The 24,149-nt window shown below is 53.1% G+C and overlaps 1 protein-coding gene across 1 annotated transcript; it reads left to right on the plus strand.

Moving 5' to 3' along the window:
• Nucleotides 1–7,189: 7,189 nt before the first annotated feature.
• PSMB1 (proteasome 20S subunit beta 1) lies at nt 7,190–24,148 on the plus strand. Its single transcript, XM_032981433.2, has 6 exons — nt 7,190–7,450; nt 10,041–10,148; nt 11,312–11,393; nt 16,559–16,688; nt 18,955–19,061; nt 22,775–24,148. Exons 1-6 carry the CDS (start codon nt 7,344–7,346, stop codon nt 22,964–22,966), a joined length of 726 nt encoding a protein of 241 aa, XP_032837324.1. The 5' UTR covers nt 7,190–7,343; the 3' UTR covers nt 22,967–24,148.
• The last annotated feature ends 1 nt before the right edge of the window (nt 24,149 follows it).

The raw sequence follows: 24,149 nt of genomic DNA on the forward strand, positions 1-24,149 counted from the left end.
CCCACACTCCTCACACTCCTCAACACTCCAACACCACACTCCTCACACTCTTCACTCCAACACCACACTTCTCACACTCCTCACTCCAACACCACACTCCTCACTCCTCCTACACACTCCTCAACACTCCACACTCCTACACCACACTCCTCACACTCCTCACTCCAACACCACACTCCTCACTCCTCCCACACACTCCTACACCACACTCCTACACACTCCACACTCCTACACCACACTCCTCACTCCTCCTACACACTCCTACACCACACTCCTCACACTCCTCACTCCTCCTACACACTCCTCACACTCCTCACACTCCTCACTCCAACACCACACTCCTCACACTCCTCACTCCAACACCACACTCCTCACACTCCTCACTCCAACACCACACTCCACCACACTCCTCACACTCCTCACTCCAACACCACACTCCACCACACTCCTCACACTCCTCACTCCAACACCACACTCCTCACACTCCTCACTCCAACACCACACTCCACCACACTCCTCACACTCCTCACTCCAACACCACACTCCTCACACTCCTCACTCCAACACCACACTCCTCACACTCCTCACTCCAACACCACACTCCTCACACTCCTCACTCCAACACCACACTCCTCACACTCCTCACTCCAACACCACACTCCTCACACTCCTCACTCCAACACCACACTCCTCACACTCCTCACTCCAACACCACACTCCTCACTCCTATACCACACTCCTACACACTCCTCACACTCCTCACACTCCTCCTACACACTCCTACACCACACTCCTCACACTCCTCACTCCAACACCACACTCCTCACACTCCTCACTCCTACACCACACTCCTCACACTCCTCACACTCCTACACACTCCTCCTACACACTCCTACACCACACTCCTACACACTCCTCACACTCCTCACACTCCTACACACTCCTCCTACACACTCCTACACCACACTCCTCACACTCCTCACTCCTACACCACACTCCTCACACTCCTCACTCCTACACCACACTCCTCACACTCCTCACTCCAACACCACACTCCTCACACTCCTCACTCCAACACCACACTCCTCACACTCCTCACTCCAACACCACACTCCTCACACTCCTCACTCCAACACCACACTCCTCACACTCCTCACTCCAACACCACACTCCTCACTCCTATACCACACTCCTACACACTCCTCACACTCCTCACACTCCTCCTACACACTCCTACACCACACTCCTCACACTCCTCACTCCAACACCACACTCCTCACACTCCTCACTCCTACACCACACTCCTCACACTCCTCACACTCCTCACTCCTACACCACACTCCTACACACTCCTCACACTCCTCACACTCCTACACACTCCTCCTACACACTCCTACACCACACTCCTCACACTCCTCACTCCAACACCACACTCCTCACACTCCTCACTCCTACACCACACTCCTCACACTCCTCACTCCAACACCACACTCCTCACACTCCTCACACTCCTCACTCCAACACCACACTCCTCACACTCCTCACTCCTACACCACACTCCTCACACTCCTCACACTCCTCACTCCAACACCACACTCCACCACACTCCAACACCACACTCCTACACACTCCTCACACTCCTCACTCCTACACCACACTCCTCACACTCCTCACACTCCTCACTCCAACACCACACTCCTCACACTCCTCACTCCTACACCACACTCCTCACACTCCTCACACTCCTCACTCCAACACCACACTCCACCACACTCCAACACCACACTCCTACACACTCCTCACTCCTACACCACACTCCTCACACTCCTCACACTCCTCACACTCCTCACTCCAACACCACACTCCTCCACACTCCACACTCCTACAAACTCCTCACTCCAACACCACACTCCTCCACACTCCACCACACTCCACCACCTCACTCCACCACACTCCACCACCTCACTCCACCTCACTCCACCACACTCCACCACCTCACTCCACCTCACTCCACCACACTCCACCACACTCCACCACCACATTCCACCACACTCCTCACACTCCTCCACACTCCTCCTCACTCCACCACCTCACTCCACCACACTCCACCACCACACTCCTCCACACTCCACCACACTCCTCCACCACACTTCTCACACTCCACCACCACACTCCACCACCACCACACTCCACCACCACCACACTCCACCACCACCACACTCCACCACCACCACACTCCACCACCACACTCCACCACCACACTCCACCACCACACTCCACCACCACCACACTCCACCACCACCACACTCCACCACCACCACACTCCACCACACTCCACCACCACACTCCACCACACTCCACCACCACACTCCACCACCACACTCCTCCACACTCCACCACCACACTCCACCACCACCACCACACTCCACCACACTCCACCACCACACTCCACCACACTCCACCACCACCACACTCCACCACCACCACACTCCACCACCACCACACTCCACCACACTCCACCACCACACTCCACCACACTCCACCACCACACTCCACCACACTCCACCACCACACTCCTCCACACTCCACCACCACACTCCACCACCACACTCCACCACCACCACACTCCACCACACTCCACCACCACACTCCACCACATTCCACCACCACACTCCACCACCACCACACTCCACCACCACCACACTCCACCACACTCCACCACCACACTCCACCACCACACTCCACCACCACACTCCTCCACACTCCACCACCACACTCCACCACCACACTCCACCACCACCACACTCCACCACACTCCACCACCACACTCCACCACATTCCACCACCACACTCCACCACCACCACACTCCACCACCACCACACTCCACCACACTCCACCACCACACTCCACCACACTCCACCACCACACTCCTCCACACTCCACCACCACACTCCACCACCACACTCCACCACCACACTCCACCACCACCACACTCCACCACACTCCACCACCACACTCCACCACACTCCACCACCACACTCCACCACCACACTCCACCACCACCACACTCCACCACCACACTCCACCACCACCACACTCCACCACACTCCACCACCACACTCCACCACACTCCACCACCACACTCCACCACCACACTCCACCACCACCACACTCCACCACCACCACACTCCACCACCACCACACTCCACCACACTCCACCACCACACTCCACCACCACACTCCACCACCACACTCCACCACACTCCACCACCACCACACTCCACCACCACCACACTCCACCACCACCACACTCCACCACCACCACACTCCACCACACTCCACCACCACACTCCACCACACTCCACCACCACCACACTCCACCACACTCCACCACCACACTCCTCCACACTCCACCACCACACTCCACCACCACACTCCACCACCACCACACTCCACCACACTCCACCACCACACTCCACCACACTCCACCACCACACTCCACCACCACCACACTCCACCACCACCACACTCCACCACCACACTCCACCACCACCACACTCCACCACCACCACACTCCACCACCACCACACTCCACCACCACCACACTCCACCACACTCCACCACACTCCACCACACTCCACCACCACACTCCTCCACACTCCACCACCACACTCCACCACCACACTCCACCACCACCACACTCCACCACACTCCACCACCACACTCCACCACACTCCACCACCACACTCCACCACCACCACACTCCACCACCACCACACTCCACCACCACCACACTCCACCTCATCGACCACCACCACTCACTTGGCCTTGGGAGAGTGACGGAGCTCGTCAGCAACGGAGTCGCTGGAGCAAGCCGCAACCTCACGCTGCTCCTCTGGTCCACGGCCTCTGACCCACCTCCTGCTAGGCCTCGTGACCCCCGTCTCCACGGCGACCCCCGTCGCCACGGCGACCCCCGTCTCCACGGCGACCCCCGTCGCCACGGCGACCCCCGTCTCCACGGCGACCCCCGTCTCCACGGCGACGTCTCCGGTCCCCGTGGCTACTCCCTTCCCGACGCCCGGCGTGCCCCCGTGGGTCACTGCCACGCCTCCGCTAACCTCCTCCTCCTCCTCCGTCTCCGTGGCGACGGGTCCCTCCTCTCTCTCCGTCTCCGTGGCGACGCCGCCGCCGCCTCCTCCTCCTCCTCCGTCTCCACGCTGCCTCTCCCCCAGCGTCAGAATCTCCCAGCCGCTGCCACTGCCACTGCCGCCGCTGCCGCCGTGCCCCACGCCCCCGCCGCTGGGCAAGGCGACGCCGGGGGCCGCTCGCCTCCAGCGGGCCAAGGGACGCGTGGCCGGGCCCGGGGCCTCGCGGGCCTCCGCAGGGGCAGGGGGAGGGGCAGGGGGGGGAGGGCCTCCGGAACGCTTCATGAGAGGCCGTGCCGGACTGCCGCTCAGATCTGAGACGTTACGGAAAGACAGAAAGGGAATGAACCGGGGGAGACCCCCCCTCTCTCAGACTCACGCAGAGACACCACGCAGAGACACCACGCAGAGACTCACGCAGAGACACCACGCAGAGACACGCAGAGACACCACGCAGAGACACACAGACTCACGCAGAGACACGCAGAGACACACAGAGACACGCAGAGACACGCAGAGACACACAGAGACACACAAAGACACGTGTAGAGACACCACGCAGAGACACGCAGAGACACCACGCAGACTCACGCAGAGACACACAGACTCACGCAGAGACACGCAGAGACTCACGCAGAGACTCACGCAGAGACACACAAGAGACACCACGCAGAGACACACAGAGACACCACGCAGAGACACCACGCAGAGACACCACGCAGAGACACCACGCAGAGACACGCAGACTCACGCAGAGACACCACGCAGAGACACCACGCAGAGACACCACGCAGAGACACCACACAGAGACACGCAGACTCACGCAGAGACACCACGCAGAGACACGCAGACTCACGCAGAGACACACAGACTCACGCAGAGACACGCAGAGACACACAGACTCACGCAGAGACACACAGAGACACACAGACTCACGCAGAGACACACAGAGACACACAGAGACACGCAGAGACACACAGAGACACACAGAGACACACAGACTCACGCAGAGACACACAGAGACACGCAGAGACACACAGACTCACGCAGAGACACACAGAGACACACAGAGACACGCAGAGACACACAGACTCACGCAGAGACACACAGAGACACACAGAGACACGCAGAGACACAGACTCACGCAGAGACACACAGAGACACGCAGACTCACGCAGAGACACACAGAGACACACAGAGACACCACACAGAGACACGCAGAGACACTCAGACTCACGCAGAGACACAAAGAGACACACAGAGACACGCAGAGACACGCAGAGACACGCAGACTCACGCAGAGACACCACACAGACTCACACAGAGACACCCAGAGACACCACACAGACTCATACAGAGACTCAGACTCACCAACAGACTCACCACACAGACTCACGCAGAGACACGCAGACTCACCACAGACTCACCACACAGAGACACACAGACTCACCACACAGAGACACACAGAGACACGCAGACTCACGCAGAGACACAGAGACACGCAGACTCACCACCACACAGACATACAGCCTCACCACACAGAGACCCACAGACTCACCACACAGAGACACACAGACTCACGACACAGAGACACACAGACTCACATAGACTCACCACACAGACTCACCACACAGAGACACACAGACTCACCACACATAGACACACAGACTCACCACACATAGACACACAGACTCACCACACAGAGACCCACAGACTCACCACACAGACTCACCACACAGAGACACACAGACTCACCACACAGACTCACCACACAGACTCACCACAAACACTCACCACACACACTCACCACACAGAGACACACACACACTCACCACACACACTCACCACACAGACTCACCACACAGACTCACCACACACACTCACCACACAGACTCACCACCACAGAGACTCACCACACAGAGACACACACTCACCACACAGACTCACCACACTGACTCACCACACAGAGACACACACACTCACCCCACACACTCACCACCACACACTGACTCACCCCACACACTCACCACCACACACTGACTCACCACACACACCTCCCGTGTACAAACAGCCGTGTAACCGTCTCCACCGGACCCATCATCGCGATCCGCGCAGCTAAAACTCAGCACCAGCACTGTACACTCACCCCGCTGAGGCGCTCAAGCCGGTGACGTCACGTCGTCATCGGCGCGTGACGTCACCGGTACAGTTTCGAGCGACCGTGGGGCGTGACGTCACACGCATACGGGGAACAGGAGAACGTTCTCAGTAACGTCATCGACTCTCCAGCGGTTGTGACCGCTGCGCGGCGTCACGGTCAGGATGACGTAATCGCCTGCGCGGTTGTGATCGTGACGTCAACGGTCAAGATGACGTCATCTGTCGTCTCGGTTTCCCAAATGGATTCAATCGACTGGCTATGGAGAGATAATGATCGATTTCGATTCACTCGGACGTTCGATTCCTCTCTTCTGTATGTAAACTCTGAACGCGAGAAATCTGTTTGCAAATCGATCACCAAATCGATTTTTATATTATTGCATTCAAACTTGGAAGACACATCGAGATAGATTTAAAATCGATCTCCGCTTTATTAATCTGAACGTTCATTCATTCATTGTTAACGATTCTCCCAGTCAATTGTCTCCCATTGTAACTGAACGTGAGGAATCTAAAATATATCGATTCTCACAGTAGAATCCATTTCTTTGTAACGGAACGTGACGAATCGTGTGACACCGACTCTCGTAATCGATTATCTTCCTTGAAACTGAACGGGAGGAATCGGTTTGCATAAATTATCAAATCGATTCTCTCATGTTTAAACCGAACGGGAGAAATCTGTTTATACCGATTCCTTTTTTTCATCCAACTACATTTAAATCGATTCTCCATTTAATCTTCACGCTGTCGAATCGATTGCGCTCGAGTACCCAAAACCTTCGATTTTCCATACCGCGTGAACGCGTTTGGAATCGATGTACGGTTGTTCAAAATTCGATTCCGCCTCCGTTCAATCCCAACGCGAGATGTTCGATTTACCCGGTTCGCTGAATTGATCGCTACCGATTCTGGAATCGTTCCAGCTCCGAGCCTTAATTTGCAAATTCACTGCCGGCCGTCCGCTGAGTTCAAATCTCGGCGCTGAATTGGACCTCTCGGTTAATTAAATTTGATTAATTAGCGACGAGGAGATGATGATGATGCAGCAGCAGCAGCCCGAGTCGGGGCTCGTCGGCGAGTGGGGTCTGAGTTCGGGCCCAGTGCAGGCGCGGTTCTCTCCTTACGCCTTTAACGGAGGGTGAGGGCGCCTTGCCTGAACAACCAGGCCTCACTCACTCAGTCATTAAGTTACTCACTCAGTCACTCACTCTCAGTCACTCGCTCAGTTACTCATTAAGTTACTCACTCAGTCACTCACTCAGTCATTAAGTTACTCACTCAGTCACTCACTCAGTCACTCATTCAGTTACTCACTCAGTCACTCACTCAGTCATTAAGTTACTCACTCAGTCACTCACTCAGTCACTCACTCAGTCACTCACTCAGTCACTCATTCAGTTACTCACTCAGTCACTCACTCAGTCATTAAGTTACTCACTCAGTCACTCACTCAGTCACTCATTCAGTTACTCACTCAGTTACTCAGTCACTCACTCAGTCACTCACTCAGTCACTCACTCAGTCACTCACTCAGTCACTCAGTTACTCACTCATTAAGTTACTCAGTCACTCACTCAGTTACTCACTCATTAAGTTACTCAGTTACTCAGTCACTCACTCAGTCACTCACTCAGTTACTCAGTCACTCAATTCAGTCACTCAGTCACTCATTAAGTTACTCAGTCACTCACTCAGTTACTCACTCATTAAGTTACTCAGTTACTCAGTCACTCACTCAGTCACTCAGTTACTCACTCAGTCACTCACTCAGTTACTCAGTCACTTCCTCGGTCACTCAGTCACTCAATTCAGTCACTCAGTCACTCACTCATTAAGTTACTCAGTCACTCACTCAGTTACTCAGTCACTCAATTCAGTCACTCAGTCACTCACTCAGTCACTCAGTTACTCAGTCACTCAATTCAGTCACTCAGTCACTCACTCATTAAGTCACTCACTCAGTCACTCAGTTACTCATTAAGTTACTCACTCAGTCACTCACTCTCAGTCGCTCGCTCAGTTACTCAGTCACTCACTCAGTCACCCACTCAGTCACTCAGTTACTCAGTCACTCAGACTCAGTCACTCGATCACTCAGTCACTCACAAACTCACTCAGTCACTCAGACACTCAGTCATTCATAGACCCACTCAGTCCCTCACAGACTCACTCAGTCACTCACATACTCAGCCACAGACTTTAGTCACTCAGTTACTCACAGACTCGGCCACAGACTAACTCAGTCACTCACAGACTCAGTCATAGACTCCCTCACTCACGGATTCACTCAGTCACTCACAGACACCGTCACTTAGTCACTCACAAACTCACTCACTTAGTCACTCACAGACTCACTCAGTTACTCACACAGTCACATACTCACTCACAGATTCAGTCATAGACTCACTCGCAGACTGACTCATAGACTCACTCACAGACCTACTCATTCACACAGTCATCCACAGCCTCACAGACTCACTCAATCACTCACAGACTCACCCAATCACTCACAGACTCACTCAATCACTCACAGACTCACCCAATCACTCACAGACTCACTCAGTCACAGACTCCCTCACTCACTGACGCACTTAGTCACAGACTCACAGACGCACTCAGTCACAGACGCACTGAGTCACAGACTCACTCAGTCACAGACTCACTCACTGACGCATTTAGTCACAGACTCACAGACGCACTCAGTCACAGACTCACTGAGTCACAGACTCACTCAGTCACTCACAGACTCACTTACTCAATCACTCACAGAGTCACTCACTCACAGACTCACTCACAGACCTACTCATTCACACAGTAATTCACAGCCTCACAGACTCAATCACTCACAGACTCAATCACAGACTCACTCAGTCACACACTCACTCAGTCACAGACTCACTCAGTCACAGACTCACTCAGTCCCATCGGTGAGCTCCTCCGGCAGGCAAGGCTGCGTTGGCTGGTTCATGTAGCCCGCATGCCCACCCAACGCATGCCTAAACAGCTTTTGTTCGGCCGGATCGAGGGGGCTAAACGGGCGCGGCACGGGCTAGAGAAGAGACAGAGCGATGTGGTACAGGAGGACGTGGAGCTGAGTGAATTTGCCGATGACTGGTACCAGCGGTGTCAAGATCGGCCTCTGTGGAGGAGGCTCGTGAAGGACGCTACTGGGCAGTTGGAGGCAGTCGCCCTCCAACAACAACGGAGGGCGGAGGAGCGACGCTCACAACAACGAGCGGAGCGCCGGGTGGCTAAAGCACAGCAAGTTGGCACAGTAGGGGGCACAGGTGGTGTATCAGCCAGTCATCTCAGTCAGTCGACCCGTGGCACCTGCTGGGTCTGCCCCGTGACCTCCTGCCAGCGGGCGTTCGACACTTCACGTGGCCTCAGGGTGCACATGGCCTGGCACAAGCGTCGTGGTGACGTCACCGCCACTTAGTGGCGAATGCGGTTTGTCGTATCTGTATGTATCTTTGTATCTGTATGTATGTATCTGTGTGTGTATCGTGTGTTTGTGTATGTGTTTGCGCGTGTAAATATAAGTGTATGTGTGTGTGTGTATGTAACCGTGTATGTTGCGTATCTATATGTGTGCATGTCTCTATATGTGTGTGTGTAAATATCTATGTGTGTGTATGTATTTGTGTGTGTGTAAATATCTATGTGTGTGTGTATGTATTTGTGTGTGTATCTAAAGATTTGCCTTGTGCGTGTGTATGTGTGCACAGAACCATCCTGGCGATAGCCGGCGAGGATTATGCACTGCTGGCTTCGGACACGCGGCTGAGCGAGCATTTTTCCATCCACACTCGAAACAGCCCCAAGGTCCACGCGCTGTGAGTGGCCTGCACACCACACACAGAGACAAAGATCCCCCGTGTAGCCTGTAACAGACTGCAGGGGCAAGTGCTGCTAGCGAGCAGCGCCTATGAAGGCCGGTAACGGCACACGAGGGGGTGGGTGGCCAGCACCACGCCCGACCGCCTTTTTCTCCCCGGTGGCGATGTCTACTACACACCGCACCAGGTTAACTAATTTGAGGCTGAGTCGACCTAGGGGAGGCCCGGGACCGGTACAGATAATCGTCACCGGTGTTGGCCGTGAGCGGGAATCGAACCCGGGTCGCCGGGTTCATAGCGCAGCGTAGCGCTAACCGCTACACCACCGCTCCCCACAACACGTAGAGACACACACAGATATGGAGAGAGATACACACAGAGATACATACACAGAGACACACGCAACTATAAAGAGACACATAGACACACAGAGACACGTAGGGACACACAGACACACACGGCATTAATAGGCGCTCGCAAACTGCCCTTGGCCACATCAGTCTGTGTGGGCTACATGGGAGACCTTTGTCTTTGTGCGTGTGTGTGTGCACGTGTGTGTACGTGTGTGTACGTGTGTACGTGTGTGTGTGTGTGTACGTGTCTGTGTGCGTGTGTGTGTGTGCGCGTGTGTGCGCGTGTGTACGTGTGTGTGCGTGTGTGTACGTGTGTGTACGTGTGTGTGTGTGTACGTTTGTGTGTATGTGTGTGCGTTTGTGTGTATGTGTGTGCGTGTACGTGTGTGTGTGTGTGTGTACGTGTGTGTGTGTACACTGTGTGTGTGTACACTGTGTGTGTGTACACTGTGTGTGTGTACACTGTGTGTGTGTACACTGTGTGTACGTGTACGTGTGTGTGTGTACACTGTGTGTGTGTACGTGTGTGTACGTGTGTGTGTGTACGTGTGTGTGTGTACGTGTGTGTGTGGGTACGTGTGGGTACGTGTGTGTACGTGTGTGTGTGTACGTGTGTGTGTGTACGTGTGTGTGTGTACGTGTGTACGTGTGTGTGTGTACGTGTGTGTGTGTGTACGTGTGTGTGTGTGTACGTGTGTGTGTGTACACTGTGTGTGTGTGTACGTGTGTGTGTACGTGTGTGTGTACGTGTGTACGTGTGTGTGTACGTGTGTGTGTGTGTGTACGTGTGTGTGTGTGTGTGTGCAGCTCTGACCGCACGGTGCTTGGATGCTGCGGTTTCCATGGCGACTGCCTCACCCTCACCAAGATCATAGAAGCGAGGCGCAAGGTGACACTCACTCCCTCACGTGTTCACACTCACTCACACTCACTCACACACTCACTCTCACACAACAACAACAACCGCCATTCGCCACTAGGTGGCGGTGACGTCACCACGACGCTTGTGCCAGGCTATGTGCACCCTGAGGCCACGTGAAGTGTCGACCGCCCGCGGGCAGGAGGTCACGGGGCAGACCCAGGTGCCACGGGTCGACTGACTGAGTTGAGTGGCTGATGCACCACCTGTGCCCCCTACTGTGCCAACCTGCTGTGCTTCAGCCACCCGGCGCTCCACTCGTTGTTCTGAGCGTCGCTCCTCCGCCCTCCGTTGTTGTTGGAGGGCGACTGCCTCCGACTGCCCAGTAGAATCCTTCACGAGCCTCCTCCACAGAGGCCGATCTTTACACCGCTGGTACCAGTCATCGGCAAGTCCACTCAGCTCCACTTCCTCCTGTACCACATCGCTCCATCTCTTCTCTAGCCCATGCCGCGCCCGTTTAGCCCCCTCGATCCGGCCGAACAAAAGCTGTTTCGGCATGCGGTAGCTGGGCATGCGGGCTACATGGCCCAGCCAACGCAGCCTTGCCTGCCGGATCTTTTAAGGATTTGTGAGCTCCTCACACAATCCAGTCTGGTTAAACCCAGGATGAATCGTGGACAGGCCAGCCTAAATGTTTCTAACCGGCGAAGATGTTCCATTAGGGGGGTCCACGTTTCGCAAGCGTAGAGAAGGGAGGGCATGACTTTGGCCGAGAAGACCCGAAGCTTCGTGCGGAGCGACAGACCAGGTAGCTTCCACACAGCGTTACGCACTGTAGGGGGTACAGCTGGTGGTGCATCTGCCGGTCATCTCAGTCAGCCAACCCATGGCACTTGCTGGGTCTTTCCCGAGACCTCCTGTCAGTGAGCCTTCGACACTTTGCGTGGCCTCAAAGTGCACCTGGTATGGTACAGGCGCTGTCAAGCCGGAGCCGGTCATGAGCACACTGCCCAGGTATGGGAAACTCTCCACTCTCTCCACAACTGCCCCATCACCGATTAGGAGTTGTGGGGGTGGAGTGTCCGATGGTACAAAATACCCTGGCAGGTGCTTAGTTTTGGTGGGGCTGATGGTAAGGCCTCACCTCTTAGTAGCACGCTCCAGGTTCAGCAGCAGCGCCTCCAACTCCTCTGAGCAGCAATTGCCAGATGATCGCCATACGTAACTTAGTTGAGCAATAGGGAGCCATCACTTGACTGCATCCGGGCATCGATCAGCCTCCCATTATATCTGTACCAGATGGAAATTCCTCCGGTACAGCCATTGAAGGCTTCACGAACTACGTGGTCAAAATAGATGTTAAATAATGTGGGAGCCAGAGGACATCCCTGTCGCACACACTCACATTTCTGTATGTGTCCCACCCAGATGTACCAGCACACACACTCACACACACACTGAGGAACTCAAATATACTCACATACACAACAACAACAACCGCCATTCGCCACTAAGTGGCGGTGACGTCACCACGACGCTTGTGCCAGGCTATGTGCACCATGAGGCCACGTGAAGTGTCGAACGCCCGCTGGCAGGAGGTCACTGGGCAGACCCAGGTGCCACGGGTCGACTGACTGAGATGACTGGCTGATGCACCACCTGTGCCCCCTACTGTGCCAACCTGCTGTGCTTTAGCCACCCGACGCTCCGCTCGTTGTTCTGAGCGTCGCTCCTCCGCCCTCCGTTGTTGTTGGAGGGCGACTGCCTCCAACTGCCCAGTAGCATCCTTCACGAGCCTCCTCCACAGAGGCCGATCTTGACACCGCTGGTACCAGTCATCGTCAAGTCCACTCAGCTCCACGTCCTCCTGTACCACATCACTCCATCTCTTCTCTAGCCCGTGCCGCGCCCGCTTAGCCCCCTCAATCCGGCCAAACAAAAGCTGTTTCGGCATGCGGTGGCTGGGCATGCGGGCTACATGACCCAGCCATCGCAGCCTTGCCTGCCGGAGGAGCTCACCGATGGGACCCTGCCCAGATCTTTCAAGGATTTGTGAGCTCCTCACACAATCCAGTCTGGTTAAACCCAGGATGGATCGTAGGCAGGCCAGCCTAAATGTTTCTAACCGGCGAAGATGTTCCATTAGGGGGGTCCACGTTTCGCAAGCGTAGAGAAGGGAAGGAATGACCGTGGCCGAGAAGACCTGAAGCTTAGTGCGGAGCGACAGACCAGGTAGCTTCCACACAGCGTTACGCAACCGATGAAAAGATATTGCCGCTCGACTGATTCGGAGTGAGACCTCTGCTGTTAAACTGGAGCCAGTCATGAGCACACTGCCCAGGTATGGGAAACTCTCCACTCTCTCCACAACTGCCCCATCACCGATTGGGAGTTGTGGGGGTGGAGTCTCCGATGGTACAAAATACCCAGGCAGGTGCTTAGTTTTGGTGGGGCTGATGGTAAGGCCCCACCTCTTAGTGGCACGCTCCAGTCTCAGCAGCAGCGTCTCCAACTCCTCCTCTGACTGAGCAGCTATTACCAAATCATCAGCATACATAACGTGGTTGAGCAATAGGGAGCCATCCCTTGACCGCACCCGGGCATCGATTAGCCTCCCATTATATCTGTACCATATGGAGATTCCCCCGGTACAGCTATTGAAGGCTTCAAGAACTACGTGGTCAAAATAGATGTTACATAATGTGGGAGCCAGAGGACATCCCTGTCGCACCCCAAGGTGTACAGGGAATGGCTCTGACTCCCGGCCATGTAGTTTTACCCGGGCCCGCTCACCATCATGAAGGTCCTTAATGATCGTGAGCAGAGGGTCAGGTACTCCAAAAGCACGAAGAACGACCCAGAGCCCAGGCCTACTGATGGTATCATAGGCCTTGACCAGGTCAATAAAGCAGAGATGTAGGCCTTGTTGGAATTCCCTACACCTCTGCTGTAGCAGACGGACAGAAAATATGGCATCTGTGCAGGACCGCCCTTTCCTGAAACCGCATTGGGGCTCCGCAAGCCTCTCCTCAGCGTGCCTGGCAAGGCGATGCTGAATAATCCTTGCCAGGACCTTTCCCGGCACACTGAGGAGTGAGATGCCCCTGTAGTTGTTACAGTCTGTGCGGTCCCCCTTCTTAAAAAGGGGGACCACCAGGGCATCCTTCCAATCCTGCGGAACCCGTCCAGTGGTCCAGACTGTTGTTACATACACACACACTCACACACACACACACTCACACACACTCTCACACACACTCTCACACACACTCACACACACATTCACACACACATCTCCCTGTGTGTGTATGTGTGCCCCACCCAGATGTACCAGCACACACACTCACACACACTCACACACTCACACACACACACACTGAGACTCTCACACTCACACACTCGCACATACTCACACACACTCACACACACTCACATCTCCGTGTGTGTGTGTGCACCACCCAGATGTACCAGCACACACACACACTCACATTCACTCACACACTCTCACACACACTCACACACACACTCTCATCTCCCTGTGGGTGTGTGTGGCCCACCCAGATGTACCAGCGCACACACTCACACACACTCACATCACTGTGTATGTGTGGCCCACCCAGATGTACCAGCACACACACTCACACACACTCACACACACACACTCACACACACTCTCACACACACTCACACACACATTCACACACACACATCTCCCTGTGTGTGTGTGTGTGTGCCCCACCCAGATGTACCAGCACACACACTCACACACACTCACACACTCACACACACTCACACACTCACACACACTCACACACTCACACACACATTCACACACACACACACACATCTCCCTGTGTGTGTGTGTGCACCACCCAGATGTACCAGCACACACACTCACACACACTCACACACACACACATCTCCCTGTGTGTGTGTGTGGCCCACCCAGATGTACCAGCACACACACTTACACACTCACATTCACTCACACACTCTCACACACTCTCGCACACACTCACACACACACACACACTCTCACATCTCCCTGTGTGTGTGTGTGTGCACCACCCAGATGTACCAGCACACACACTCACACACTCACATCTCCCTGTGTGTGTGTGTGGCCCACCCAGATGTACCAGAACACACACTCACACTCACACATTCACACACACACTCACACACACTCGCACACACTCACACACCACACACACTCACACACACACACACTCACTCACACACACTCACACACACTCACAAAGATAAAAAAAAAAGATCCCCCATATAGCCTGTAACAGACTGTAGGGGCAAGTGCTGTTAGCGAGAACCTATGAAGGCCGGAACGGTACACGAGGGGGTGGGTGGCCAGCACCACGCCCGACCGCCTTTGTCTCCCTAGTGGCAATGTTTACACACCGCACCAGGTACTCATTTGAGGCTGAGTCGACCTAGGGGAGGCCCGGGACCGGTTCAGATAATCGTCACCGGTGTTGGCCGTGAGCGGGAATCGAACCCGGGTCGCCAGGTTCATAGCGCAGCGCGCTAACCGCTACACTATCACACTCTCACACACACTGACACACACTCACATCTCCCTGTGTGTGTGTGTGCCCCACCCAGATGTACCAGCACACACACACACTCACACACACATCTCCCTGTGTGTGTGCGTGTGCCCCACCCAGATGTACCAGCACACACACTCACACACACACTCACACACACACATCTCCCTGTTTGTGTGTGTGGCCCACCCAGATGTACCAGCACACACACTCACACACTCACACACACTCACACACACTCACACACACTCACACACACTCACATCTCCCTGTGTGTGTGTGTGGCCACCCAGATGTACCAGCACACACACTCACACACACTCACACACTCACACACACACACATCTCCCTGTGTGTGTGTGCCCCACCTAGATGTACCAGCACACACACTCACACACACACTCTCACACACACTCACACACTCTCACACACACACTCACATCTCCCTGTGTGTGTGTGTGTGTGCCCCACCCAGATGTACCAGCACACACACTCACATCTCCCTGTGTGTGTGGCCCACCCAGATGTACCAGCACACACACTCACACACACTCACACACACTCACACACACTCACACACACTCACACACACTCACATCTCTCCGTGTGTATGTGTGCACCACCCAGATGTACCAGCACACGTACAACAAGCCCATGGGCACGGGTGCGTTGGCGGCGATGCTCTCCACCATCCTGTACCAGCGCCGTTTCTTCCCCTACTACGTCTACAACATCGTGGGCGGCCTTGATGACAACGGTCACTTTCCCTGCACCATCCTAACTATGAGACTACACTACACGCAACTACATATACTACACTCAACTACCTATACTACACACAACTACCTATACTACACACAACTACCTATACTACACTCAACTACCTATACTACACACAACTACCTATACTACACTCAACTACCTATACTACACACAACTACCTATACTACACACAACTACCTACACTACACTCAACTACCTATACTACACACAACTACCTATACTACACACAACTACCTATACTACACACAACTACCTATAAACTATTACACTACACTCAACTACCTATAAACTATTAGACTACACTACACTCAACTAGCTATAAACTATTAGACTACACTACACTCAACTACATATAAACTATTAGACTACACTACACTCAACTACCTATAAACTATTAGACTACATTACACTCAACTACCTATAAACTATTAGACTACACTACACTCAACTACCTATACACTATTACACTACACTACACTCAACTACCTATAAACTATTACACTACACTGCACTCAACTACCTATAAACTATTAGACTATACTACACTTAACTACCTATAAACTATTACACTACACTACACTCAACTACCTATATACTATTACACTACACTACACTCAACTACCTATAAACTATTAGACTACACTACACTCAACTACCTATAAACTATTACACTACACTACACTCAACTACCTATAAACTATTAGACTACACTACACTCAACTACCTATAAACTATTACACTACACTACACTCAACTACCTATACACTATTAGACTACACTACACTCAACTAGCTATAAACTATTAGACTACACTACACTCAACTACCTATACACTATTAGACTACACTACACTCAACTACCTATAAACTATTAGACTACACTACACTCAACTAGCTATAAACTATTAGACTACACTACACTCAACTAGCTATAAACTATTAGACTACACTACACTACCTATAAACTATTACACTACACTACACTCAACTACCTATAAACTATTACACTACACTACACTCAACTAGCTATAAACTATTAGACTACACTACACTCAACTACCTATACACTATTAGACTACACTACACTCAACTACCTATAAACTATTAGACTACACTACACTCAACTAGCTATAAACTATTAGACTACACTACACTCAACTAGCTATAAACTATTAGACTACACTACACTACCTATAAACTATTACACTACACTACACTCAACTACCTATAAACTATTACACTACACTACCTATAAACTATTAGACTACACTCAACTACCTCTAAACTATTAGACTACACTACACTCAACTACCTATAAACTATTAGACTACACTACACTCAACTACCTATAAACTATTACACTACACTACACTCAACTACCTATAAACTATTACACTACACTACACTCAACTACCTATACACTATTACACTACACTCAACTACCTATACACTATTACACTATACTAGCAATAGGTTTTTACCCTTTTATCTGACACCTTTATTCAAGGCATCATGTTTGCAATAACCACAACACAAGCAGTCAAAATGCAAACAAAAGGAGACAACTCAGGATAATAATATTGGCACTGTCCTTGGCTAGTCTGTTAAGGCTACACGTTGGGGTGGGTCTTTGTGTGTGTGGGGAGCGGTGGTGCAGCGGTTAGCGCGCTGCCCTATGAACCCAGCAGAGATCCGGTTTCGATTCCCGCTCACGGCCATCGACGTGGGCGTCGATTATCTGTCTGAACCGGTCCTGGGCCTCGTCCCCTAGGTAGACTCGGCCCAAAATGAGCGCCCGGTGTAACGGTGCGTGGTGAACATAGCTAGCACTGGGGGAGACAAAGGCGGCCGGGCGTGGTGCTGCTTAACGGCTGCCGCTACTCGCTAACGGCAGCTTGCCCCTAGGGTCTGCTCGAGGCTACCCGGGGGACCTTTGTCTGTGTGCGCGTGTGCGTGTGGGGGGGGAGCGGTGGCGCAACGGTTAGCGCTGTTCCCGGTCAAGGGGCAGCACCGGTGACGATTAATTGAGCCGGTCCTGGGCCTCCCCCTAGGTCGACTCGGCCTCAAATGGGTACCCGGTGCAGCGTTTGGTGGTGGTGGTGGTGGTGTAGCGGCGTAGCGTCGTAAACATCGCTAGCACTCGGGGAGACAAAGGCGGCCGGGCGTGGTGCTGCTGGACACCCACCCCCCCTGGCCCTAACAGTCTGTTGAAGGCTACCTGGGGGATGTTTGTGTCTGTAGGGAAGGGGGTGGTCTATGGCTTCGACCCCGTGGGCTCTTATGAGAGTAACGCCTACATCGCCGGGGGCTCTGCCAACGCCATGCTGCAGCCACTGCTGGATAACCAGGTGAGAGTGGTGCACACAGAACACACAGGGTACACACACACACACAGACACAGGGTACACACACACACACAGACACAGGGTACACACACACACACAGGATACACACACACAGGGTACACACACACACAGGGTACACACACACACAGTGTACACACACACAGGGTACACACACACACACAGGGTACACACACACACACAGGGTACACACACAGGTTACACACACAGACACAGGGTACACACACACACACAGGGTACACACACACAGGTTACACACACACACACAGGGTACACACACACAGGGTACACACACACAGGGTGCACACAGACACAGGGTACACACACACACACACAGGGTACATACACACACACAGGGTACACACACACACAGGGTACACACACACACACAGGGTACACACACAGGTTACACACACAGACACAGGGTACACACACACGCAGGTTACACACACAGACACAGGGTACACACACACAGGGTACACACACACAGTGTACACGCACACACAGGGTACACGCACACACAGGGTGCACACAGACACAGGGTACACACACACAGGGTACATACACACACACAGGGTACACACACACAGGACACACACACAGGTACACGCACACACAGGGTGCACACAGACACAGGGTACACACACACACAGGGTACACACACACACAGGGTACACACACACACAGGGTACACACACACAGGACACATACACACACCTGTACACACACACAGGTACACGCACACAGGGTACACACACAGGGTACACACACAGGGTACACACACACAACAACAACCGCCATTCGCCACTAAGTGGCGGTGACGTCACCACGACGCTTGTGCCAGGCCATGTGCACCTTGAGGCCACGTGAAGTGTCGAACGCCCGCTGGCAGGAGGTCATGGGGCAGACCCAGGTGCCACGGGTCGACTGACTGAGATGACTGGCTGATGCACCACCTGTGCCCACTACTGTGCCAACCTGCTGTGTTTTAGCCACCCGGCGCTCCGCTCGTTGTTGTGAGCATCGCTCCTCCGCCCTCGGTTGTTGTTGGAGGGCGACTACCTCAAACTGCCCAGTAGCGTCCTTCACGAGCCTCCTCCACAGAGGCCGATCTTTGACACCGCTGGTACCAGTCATCGGCAAGTCCACTCAGCTCCACGTCCTCCTGTACCACTTTACTCCATCTCTTCTCTAGCCCGTGCCGCGCCCGTTTAGCCCCCTCGATCCGGCCGAACAAAAGCTGTTTGGGCATGCGGTGGCTGGGCATGCGGGCTACATGACCCAGCCAACGCAGACTTGCCTGCCGGAGGAGCTCACCGATGGGACCGTGCCCAGATCTTTCAAGGATTTGTGAGCTCATCTTCTTTGGTTCTTTTGGTAAAGTCACGTAGAATGAGAATAAAATAATAAATTGATAAAATAAAATAACACAATAATATTCTCACGACGTTTCGGCCACAACACAAGCGGCCTTCATCAGGTGAAGGGACGAGACTGTCTGGAGGACAGCGCTGGAGTGAAAAAGCCACGCTCAGATCGCGACCTTTAAGCTGTGTGAGAAGAAACAAAGCGCCTTGACAAAGGAATTAGCATTTAATTTAGCATTGAAATGGCTGAGTGATTAGCTTGTGACTGGTCACAGAAATGGCTATGTTAAAGTTAAAGCATACACGTCCGCAGAGGCACCCCTTGACAAAGGAATTAGCATAGAATTTAGCATTGAAATAGCTAAGTTAAAGCATACACATCCGCAGAGGCACCCCTTGACAAAGGAATTAGCATATAATTTAGCATTGAAATAGCTGAGTGATTAGCTTGTAACTGGTCACAGAAATAGCTATGTTAAAGTCAGAGCATACACATTTAAATCGAAATTTGTGAGCTCACACAATCCAGCCTGGTTAAACCCAGGATGGATCGTAGGCAGGCCTGCCTAAATGTTTCTAACCAGCGAAGATGTTCCATTAGGGGGTCCACGTTTCACAAGCGTAGAGAAGGGAGGGAATGACCATGGCCGAGAAAACCTGAAGCTTAGTGCGGAGCGACAGACCAGGTGGGTTCCACACAGCGTTACGCAACCGATGAAAAGATATTGCCGCTCGACTGATTCGGAGTGAGACCTCTGCTGTTAAACTGGAGCCGGTCATGAGCACACTGCCCAGGTATGGGAAACTCTCCACTCTCTCCACAACTGCCCCATCACCGATTGGGAGTTGTGGGGGTGGAGTGTCCGATGGTACAAAATACCCAGGCAGGTGCTTAGTTTTGGTGGGGCTGATGGTAAGGCCCCACCTCTTAGTGGCACGCTCCAGTCTCATCAGCAGCGTGTTCACAGGTACACACACACACACAGGTACACACACACACACATAGATACACGCATGTACGCATTGGTGCACACAGGTTCACACAAACACACGACTGTATTCAACAATGCAAGTGTTTATTAGTCAACTTTTGGATCAACAAACAAGCTGCCTTTCAGTAACCATAGCAACTGTCTCCCTCTGCTTCTGCTACTACTACTGCTGCTACCTTGACTACTGCTACCTCTACTACTGCTACTACTGCTACTACTACTGCTACCTTGACTACTGCTACCTCTACTCCTGCTACTACTACTGCTACCTTGACTACTACTACCTCTACTACTGCTACTACTACTGCTGCTACTACTACCTTGACTACTGCTACCTCTACTACTGCTACTACTACTGCTACTACTGCTGCTGCTACCTTGACTACTGCTACCTCTACTACTGCTACTACTACTGCTACTACTACTGCTGCTACCTTGACTACTGCTACCTCTACTACTGCTACTACTACCTCTGCTACTGCTACTACTACCTCTGCTAATACTACCTCTGCTGCTACTACTACTACCTCTGTTACTACTACTACCTCTGTCACTACTACTACCTCTGCCACTTCTACTACCTCTGTTACTACTACCTCTGTTACTACTACTACTACCTCTGCTATTGCTACTACTACAACCTCTGCTACTACTACCTCTGTCACTACTACTACCACTACCTCTGCTACTACTTCCTCTGCTATTGCTAATACTACTACCTCTGCTGCTACTACCTCTGCTGCTACTACCACTACCTCTGCTACTACTACCTCTGTCACTACTACCTCTGTCACTTCTACTACTACTACCTTTGCTCCTGTTACTACTACCTCTGCTACTACTACTACCTCTGCTATTGCTACTACTACTACCTCTGCTGCTACTACCACTACCTCTGTCACTACTACTACTACCTCTGCTATTGCTACTACTACTACCTCTGCTATTGCTACTACTACCTCTGCTGCTACTACTACTACCTCTGCTACTACTACCTCTGTCACTACTACCTCTGTCACTACTACCTCTGCTACTACTACCTCTGCTACTGCTACTACTACCTCTGCTACTACTACCTCTGCTACTACTACCTCTGCCACTACTACCTCTGCCACTACTACCTCTGTTACTACTACCACTACCTCTGCTACTACTACCTCTGCCACTACTACCTCTGCTACTACTACCTCTGCCACTACTACCTCTGCCACTACTACCTCTGTCACTACTACTACCACTACCTCTGCTACTACTTCCTCTGCCACTACTACCTCTGCCACTACTACCTCCCATACGACTACCACCTCCGCTTGCTACCGCCACCAACCCCGTCCCCCAGATTGGCCGTAAGAACCAGCTGGGCGCTGGCGAGGAGCGTCTGGCCATGCCGCTGGACCGCGCCGTGCAGCTCGTACGCGACGTCTTTGTGTCGGCGGCCGAGCGCGACATCCACACGGGCGACGCGCTGCGTGTGTGCGTGGTGACGCGTGACGGCGTGCGAGAGGAGACGCACGCACTCAGACGCGACTAGTGGGGGTGGCGTGGGTACACACACACACACACGTGGGTACACACACACACATGTGGGTACACACACGCACGTGGGTACACACATGCACGTGGGTACACACACACACGTGGGTACACACACACACGTGGGTACACACACACACACACGTGGGTACACACACACAGGTACACACACACACGTGGGTACACACACACAGGTACACACACACACGTGGGTACACACACACACACACGTGGGTACACACACACGTGGGTACACACACACGTGGGTACACACACACGTGGGTACACACACACGTGGGTACACACACACGTGGGTACACACACACACGTGGGTACACACACACACACACGTGGATACACACACACACACACGTGGGTACACACACACACGTGGGTACACACACACACACACGTGGGTACACACACACACACACGTGGGTACACACACACACACGTGGGTACACACACACACACACGTGGGTACACACACACACACACGTGGGTACACACACACACGTGGGTACACACACACACGTGGGTACACACACACACACACGTGGGTACACACACACACACACGTGGGTACACACACACACACACGTGGGTACACACACACACACACGTGGGTACACACACACGTGGGTACACACACACACGTGGGTACACACACACACGCGGGTACACACACACACACACACGTGGGTACACACACACACACACGTGGGTACACACACACACGTGGGTACACACACACACACGTGGCTACACACACACCCCCGTGGGTACACACACACACGTGGGTACACACACACACACACCCCCGTGGGTACACACACACACGTGGATACACACACGCATACACGTGGGTATACACACACACACACGTGGGTACACACACACAGGTACACACACACACGTGGGTACACACACACACACGTGGGTACACACACACGCACACACACGTGGGTATACACATACACACACACGTGGGTACACACACACACACATGGCTAGACACACATGGCTACACACATGCACACACACGTGGCTACACACACACACACACGTGGTTACATACACACACGGCGACATGCACACATTCACACTCACATAACGTGTGGCCCGTTGTGTGCTCGTCACCCGTGAAGTGATACAAAATAAACGTTGCCGCTGGTTTTTGT

The sequence above is a fragment of the Petromyzon marinus genome, assembly GCF_048934315.1.
Source record: "Petromyzon marinus isolate PM22_M1 ecotype Great Lakes invasive population chromosome 80 unlocalized genomic scaffold, UKy_Petmar_22M1.pri1.0 chr80_unloc.3, whole genome shotgun sequence".
NCBI lineage: Eukaryota > Metazoa > Chordata > Hyperoartia > Petromyzontiformes > Petromyzontidae > Petromyzon > Petromyzon marinus.

Excerpts from the sequence above, each read along its gene's own strand:
- PSMB1 (XM_032981433.2), top strand. The coding sequence starts at position 7,344 with ATGATGATGATGCAGCAGCAGCAGCCCGAGTCGGGGCTCGTCGGCGAG. Across the intron at positions 7,451-10,040 it reads CCTTACGCCTTTAACGGAGG|AACCATCCTGGCGATAGCCG; the intron begins GTGAGGGCGCCT and ends ATGTGTGCACAG. Across the intron at positions 16,689-18,954 it reads GGGCGGCCTTGATGACAACG|GGAAGGGGGTGGTCTATGGC; the intron begins GTCACTTTCCCT and ends TTGTGTCTGTAG.